Below are 8058 nucleotides of genomic sequence, written 5' to 3'. Positions count from 1 at the left end.
TTTAGATACGGAGCACGAACTATAATGTTATATTAATCGTGTTTTGAACATAGTATATATATATATATATTATATGCATAAAAATAGTGCAAACTAATAATGTCCAAAAAGGTGGGCCCCATACTAAACAACACCAAGCAATATAAAAAAAAAAACTTTATAAAGCATGGGTTTAGACCCATGCTTCGTCGTTCGTTGTCCCTTAAAAAAAGAGGGGGGGGGGGGGGGGGGGGGGGGGTATATATATATATATATATACTATGTTCAAAACACGATTAATATAACATTGTAGTTTGTACTCCGTATCTAAAACTTTATTATATTAGTGTTTACTACGAATATAAAATCTGCACTTTTTTTTTAACATTATATTTTTTTTAATATGGGGTTCACTTTTTTTTTTATATTGCTTGATTTTGATAATATGGGGTCCATTATTTTTTTCTCATGAGTTTGGAGATGGTGAGTTCCATTTTTTTTATTGCTCGGTGTTATTTAGTATGGGGCCCACCCCCCGAAATATTCTCTTCCGACAGGATTGAATCAAAAAGCTTGTCTTGGACAAGGCCTTCCCCCCCCCCCCCCCTCTTTTTTTAAGGGACAACGAACGACGAAGCATGGGTCTAAACCCATGCTTTATAAAGTTTTTTTTTTTATATTACTTGGTGTTGTTTAGTATGGGGCCCACCTTTTTGGACATTATTAGTTTGCACTATTTTTATGCATATAATATATATTTATATATATATATATATATATATATATATATATATATATATAATGTCCAACTAATAATGTCCAAAAAGGTGGGCCCCATACTAAACAACACCAAGCAATATAAAAAAAAAACTTTATAAAGCATGGGTTTAGACCCATGCTTCGTCGTTCGTTGTCCCTTAAAAAAAGTGGGGGGGGAAGGCCTTGTCCAAGACAAGCTTTTTGATTGAATCCTGTCGGAGGGTGGGCCCCATACTAAATAACACCGAGCAATAAAAAAAATGGAACTCACCATCTCCAAACTCATGGGAAAAAAAAAATGGACCCCATATTATCAAAATCAAGCAATATAAAAAAAAAAGTGAACCCCATATTAAAAAAAATATAATGTTAAAAAAAAAGTGCAGACTTTATATTCGTAGTAAACACTAATATAATAAAGTTTTAGATACGGAGTACAAACTACAATGTTATATTAATCGTGTTTTGAACATAGTATATATATATATATATATATATATATATATATATATATATATGCATAAAAATAGTGCAAATTAATAATGTCAAAAAAAAAGTGCACCCCCTATTAAAAAATCAAACAATATTCATGTAATTTCCAATGTATCTCATTAAGTCAATAATGATGATTTCATTACCACGTGCGTGTCAATCCATGAAATAGCTTTTCTTCAAAGGGTTAAGTAGTCAAACCATACAATTTTCTTTCTTTTTTTATATTAGCCTGAGATCTAATCTAGATATTAAACTGTTGTATTTGCTATTCCGCCATGTCATTTATTTGTTATGTTTACTAAAATAAATATACTTAAAATATTTATTTTTAAAATAAGATAGAATTTAATTACTTTTTTATTTTTATTCTTACTCTAATAAATGTGAAAATAAATTAATGTCGTAAAAAAAATATATCAAATGTAGATCAAATAATGAATAAGGTAAATTAGTCAAATTATAATTCTAATCGACGTTTTCTTAAAAAACCATGCAAAAGACAACATGACAAGTAAAATGAGCTAAACCGAGAATATTTACTAAAACTTAAAAAATAGTATTTCTTCGTTTAAATAAAAAATCAATTTCTACTTTGTTTCGTTTTAAACATGTAAAATTAATTTAATAATTTATATTAGAATTGTCCAAATCAAAATTTGATAAAAAAAATAATAAGTATTTTACACCTTTAAATTAATCAAATTAAAATTGAAAGTATCAACTGATGCTTAAATATTGCTATTGTTTTATCCCAAAGAGAAGAAAATAGTTTCCTTTTAAACAAGTCTTCTCTTTTAAAAAATATTAATAAATTTGCCGATTTTGTGTTCATAGCGAACATTAATATAATAAAATTTTAGATACGGAGCACAAACTACAATGTTATATTAATCGTGTTTTGAACATAATATATATATATATATATATTATCACTATTCAAAAACAACTACATACACATAAATGTATTATAATCTAAAGTGTTGGGCCCGTGCGCAGCAAGGATATAGGTCGTCTAGTATAAAAAGAAGATGAACCAACATGTTCAATATATAAACAACCACGATATGTTTAAGCCAGTTGTCGTTTACACATAGAATATGAACCAGTTCAAGTTCAATGCATAACAATCATGATTTTTTTAAGAAATTATGGTTGTTTATGTTGTTCTAGTACATGCATAGTTTTTAAAATTCAAGGCTATTTATTTTATACGTAAATAGCCGCATGTTTCTTAAAAATCTTGTGGTTGTTTACACTTGAAATCTTTGTAAGTTCAGGTAAATGTATAAATAATTAATCATGAATTGTTAAAATATGTGGTTATTTACACATGAAACTTTTGCAAATTCATGAATGTGTGTAAACAACCTCAAATTATTTTAAGAGAATATGTAGTTGTTTACGGGTGCAACTTGTGCAAATTTAGGCTTTGTATATAAACAACAATTTGTGATTGTTCATACAAGCAACTTTTGCTAGTTCAGATTGTGTATAAGCAATCTCAAATTGTTTTAAAAAAAAAATGTGATTGTGTATGTATGCAACATGTGCAAATTTAGATTTTGTGTACGGATCAACCACGAGTTGTTTAAAAAAACTATCTCTGGTTACACATGTAACCATTGCAAGTTTAGGTTCTAATCCTAAGATTACTTTACAAAGAAAACAGACTAATTCATGTCCATATGCATCTACTTAAATTAGAAAAAAATTACTTCTTTTTAGTGTTGTATTTTCTTTAAAACATGTAGGTGTTTAGACATGATAGTCGTGGTTATTTAGACTTGAAAATTGTGCTTGCACAACCGCAAGTTATTTGAAAAATATGGGGTTGCTTAAACAAAACCTTGTTGTTTATAATAAACAACAAGAAATTACTCAAGCAACCACCGGTTGTTTACATAAGGATTACTCTTTGTAACTTATAAGTATTAAACAACCATTGATTATTTAAATAAATACTGGTTGTACAAGTTGCTCGGACAATCACTTGGTGTTTACATAAGAATCCAACTTTTCGTAAATTATACTAAGCAACCAGTGGTTGTTTAAACAAACACTGATTGTTTACAATAAACAACAAGAAGTTGCTGAAGCAACCATCTGTTGTTTACATTCACTTACATTTAATTCTTCATTAAGTCGCTCGATTGATGTTCAATTATTAGTATACTATTAAATTAGTTCAATCAAGTAATCTTATGTATAATTAATTGAAAATGAAAGTAAATATCAATGGAAAAATAATGGCAAAAATCATTACTATATATGATGAACTTCTAGTCCGCCCTTTTCTAATACTATAACTTCCTATCGAATCTGCTTACTATACTACTTGTGGAACTAAAAACTAAGATAAAACAACCACAAAAACACCAGGCTGCTCAAAGAAGGTCATGGACCAAGGACTTCTTGACGAAACCTTCCACCTTAGCCTTCGAATTTGTGAAGTCCTGCATGATCTTTTAGTTCTCAGAACGGGCAATGCCACACTCATCCTTTTTTTGGCGGATTCTTTCTTGCAAAGCACGACATGTTGCAGTGCAAGTGGCCAACTGATCCTCCAATTCTTCCAGTCCCTTCTTGTTCATCTCCATAACTACAAGGTTCCTGGTTTTTGCCTCCTTCAGTTTGCTACTGTCCTGGAGAAGTTGCTTGGCTTGGGAGATATCATTCAACCTTAGACGGAGCCACCCGACAGCTACTTTGACAGACTCAAGATCTCGAGCTTCGGCAAGCATAGATTGGAGTTCTGTGGAGCTTATGCTTTGCAAATTTGTTGCCTCCAATTTGTTATAGATGTCGCAAACCAATTCCAGGACTGATGAAGAGAACTTCACTGAAGTGACAGAGCTATTCCTCGCAATATCTCCGTACTTATGGAAGATCTTCTCCAGGACAGGTGCTGTTTCCGTTTTAACTTTATACCCATTAACCATGACTGACAGGTCATCGGGTCTTGATTCAATCTCATCGTCAGATGAATAGTCATTCACAAGTGCAGCTATCCTTGTGAGGTTGAGACTCATGGATTTTGTTGGACGCGCACCACTCTGGCCACTTCTGGTTTCTGGTTCTCTGGCATTAGCATTGGACACAGCAACAGCCTTGCTTACTGTTGCACTGTTCTCGACTACAACTTCAGGGTAAGAAGGAGCTGTTTGAGTGTGTTGCCCCTGTTTCTGATTTCCAACACCCAAGGGACCATGCTTTGTTAGGATAGATTGATGCACGGAGTCATGAACCTTTTCTTTTGTTGTACGAGAGGTTCCAGTGATAAGATGAGCAGGAAACTCACTACAAGTACTGGAAGGGTGCGACACTTGTAGAATAAGAAGTGATGTTTACATTGATTTCATTAATAAAAGAAAAGTATACATCATACGCCATTTTAACATTATTAGAAAGGGGACTGCAGAAAAAATGTCCAGCAGTATAAATATTAAAGATAAATACTCATCACTAGCATCATTCTACACTCTACAGGTATATGCTCCCACTCACAACTATATTTCTCTATCTTCTGTAAAAAATGTCCAGCAGTATAAATACACATCCAAAGTTATATGCTCCCACTCACAACTATATTTCTCTATCCTCTGTAAATATATCCGACGAAACATGTTTGACTGGGAAGTGGTGTATACACTTGTGTAGACTTCACAGACTCTCTTAGTTTGAGAGTGTTCAGTAAATTTTTGGCTGTACATATTAACGCACTCTTGGTACTATTAATAATAAAAGTTCACTCTTACTTATCCAAGAACAGTTTGTAAAGTTTCAATAGAGTACCTTAACATTTCGAACTGGAGACCTTAGCGTAGCAGTCCTAAACTTACAATTATCCATGATTGCCTTCAAATAAGTGCGAGTTTGAGGACGGGATGGTGAAGGCACAAAACCCTGTCAAAACACAAAGGATTGGGCAGTTAGTTGATGCAAGTCTATTTGTCTAAGTAGGAGCTAACAGGAAAACCAAATAAGCAGCTTCATAGTAGGTAAAACTTGACATGAACCGACGAAGCCATTGTACATATGTAATCCAAGTGCTAGAATATTGTCTTGATTAATAGCAAGCAATATTTCTCCAAAAGCACAAACATATATATTTATAAGTTATTCACATCAGCTAATAGTCGGAACAAACAGATCGTGCCAATGAACTTGACCTTGTATATAGAGGTACACGATTTACCTGGACTTATAGAATAAAACGTGAAAACAATATACTTGAACATCTGGATAGACTTTTAGCGAATTATAAATGGATTGATTTATTTCCTGAAAGCAATGTTTGCCATCTTCGACGCACTCACCCAGACCATCGCCCCCCCCCCCCTCCCTTGCCTTCCCTTATCCACTGCTCCATCCCTCCTGCCGAGAACTGAAGCTTTTCGGTTTGAGACTATATGTACTTCTCATCCAGATTTTGAAAATATTGTTCATGAGTCCTGGGAGTCTAAAAAAAAATTGATAGATGCAGTAGACGATTTTACTAACGAAGTAACCCATTGGAATAAATCTTCCTTTGGGAATATTTTTCACCAAAAAAGAACTCTACTTCGACGTCTCACTGGTATTGAGAGTTCGCTTTTTTCTTCAAAATTTTGAAAGGACTCTTACTACTGAATATAATAATCTTCTTAAGTTAGAAGCAAGACTTTGGAAACTTAAATCGGGTGTCACTTTGCTAAACGAAGATGACGCAAACACTAAATTTTTCCATTTATTGACCCTCCAAAGATGAAGGCGAAATCACATATTAAATCTAAAAACACAATCTGGAGAATGGATCTCTAATCAAAATGAAAGCCACACTTTTATTCTTGACCATTTCCAAAATCTTTCCACCAAAAAAAAAAAGACCTTTTCACCAACCATGCCAACCAAATGTCCAACCAACCACTAGCAAAAAAATCAGCTAAATCCTTTTGAACTTTTGCACCTCTAAAATAGGTTAACACGCCTTAGTTAATGTAACATGCAACACAACCTTAACTCAGCAAAAAACAATAACATGAGTCTTAAGAAAATGAGATGAAAGAAAACAAGCTAGTGAAGTAAAAAAGAGAGAATCTTTATGTCATTAGAGTTTTAGAGATTATAGCCCTTTGTTTTTGTTCTTCTTTGAACCACAAAAAACAAAAACAAAAACAAACAAAAAAACAGGATATGATCACAAAAATGTAGAGCTGAAGATTCTTACTGAAGGAGCCTCTAATCTGGGTTCTTGTTTCATCCTCATAACTCCTCCCCTAATTGTTTCTTGCTGTACTTGAGCTGAGCTTGTAATTTCTGGTTCTTGATATTTTCTTGCTTTACCTCTCTTCGCTATTTTCTCTATGGAGTTTCCAAAGAACAAGAACAAAACACACTCTTTCTTTTTCTTGCTTTCTTCAAAGTTCAAAATTTTCTCCTTTACTCTCTCACTCACACAAAACAGCACTAGGCAGGTAAAAGACAAGCTTTCTAGACAAAGGGAGGATACCTTCAGCAGCAAATCCTTTGACTGTACTTTTATTCCCAAAATTGTATAGGACATCTTTCAAAAACATCTGCCACTAATGTTGTCATTAATAGTAATTGTAAAATGTAGAGATGGAAAAAGATATACTCCCTGCGACTCAAATTATTTGATATTTTTCGCTTTTCGAGAGTCAAATGAGTTAATTTTGGATGTATTTTTTTCATATGTCTTTTAAATATTTTAAATTACTCCGTATTAATTATGGTGACTTAATAGTACTTGTTACATAATTTCCAAATATGTAAATTTTAATTCGAAATATTTAAAGATTCTATATTCAAACACACCGTCAAAACTAAGAAGTTTGACTCTCGAAAAACGAAAAAATTCAAACAAATTAGGATACAGGGAGTAAATATTTAGAAATTTGTTTACATCAATGATGATCTATCTTAGGCTCTTTATTATGAATTGCATGGAGTATTATTGAGTTTAACTACGGGTTTGTAATAAAGATCTCAACTCCTTAAAGATAGGAAATACTATTACCGACTATTAAAGGGAAAATGGTGTAAATACAAGTTATTAAAATAAAGAAAATTGGCAAAAGAAAAACAAAAGCAAGAAAAGAATTATGGTAATTGATCAGAGAGAAAACAATTCGAAAACAGTGATTTTCAAGCTTGAACGTTGCAGATTAAGATTAAGAAATGAGTTTTTTTATATACTGACAGCTAAAAAGATTACACCAGAAGTGTCATTTTATCTTAAATGTAACAAGCCATTTATCTTTGTTTTGTAATAAGTGATGTAATAGCGTAAAAAAAAATTAAAAAAAAAATCCACATTATCAAAGTAAATTAGCTTAACTCTTAAGAAATAGGCACTCAACCAACCCTATTCTTTTTTAAGAGCTCTATGCTCACCCTATTTCCTACTACTAGTGTAGTAAGCACGTTTAGATATATGCAATTTAGATTTAACCTTAACATTCACTTAATCATTGCTTTAGCCTTTTGAAATAGTGATGAAAGAAATGGGGGAACTCTTACTACATATGTTGCTCATGGTAATCAGATACAGATTAAATTGTAACGAATACTTAGCATAGTCTACCTTAAAGGGAATTCAATCAGAAACCAGAAGCATCCTTATCCTTACCCCCACCCCCCGCATGAAGTTCTGTACCAAGTCAGCAACCAAAGCTAGAAATAGGAACAAGTCCATCTGACCTTTCGAAATTAAACATAAATATCATCCTCTGAAAAAGAATATAAATATCGGCTCTTTCTTTTCGTACGCAAAGCAATGAGACAAACAAATTAACAACAAAGAATTTATTTCAAAGTGCCGTAAAG

At 32.5% G+C, this 8058-nt stretch overlaps 1 protein-coding gene across 1 annotated transcript; it reads right to left on the bottom strand.

The window, feature by feature from the left end:
- Positions 1-3490: 3490 nt before the first annotated feature.
- On the bottom strand, positions 3491-6793 carry LOC132634358 (uncharacterized). The gene is made up of 3 exons (XM_060350619.1): positions 6440-6793; positions 5026-5136; positions 3491-4539 (listed from the first exon to the last, which is right to left on the bottom strand). Exons 2-3 carry the CDS (start codon positions 5031-5033, stop codon positions 3699-3701), a joined length of 849 nt encoding a protein of 282 aa, XP_060206602.1. The 5' UTR covers positions 5034-5136; positions 6440-6793; the 3' UTR covers positions 3491-3698.
- Between the last annotated feature and the right edge of the window lie 1265 nt (positions 6794-8058).

This window comes from Lycium barbarum, chromosome 3, assembly GCF_019175385.1.
Source record: "Lycium barbarum isolate Lr01 chromosome 3, ASM1917538v2, whole genome shotgun sequence".
NCBI classification, from domain to species: domain Eukaryota; kingdom Viridiplantae; phylum Streptophyta; class Magnoliopsida; order Solanales; family Solanaceae; genus Lycium; species Lycium barbarum.
Note: the sequence above shows the minus strand (reverse complement) of the source record. Positions and strands in the feature narration are given on the sequence as shown.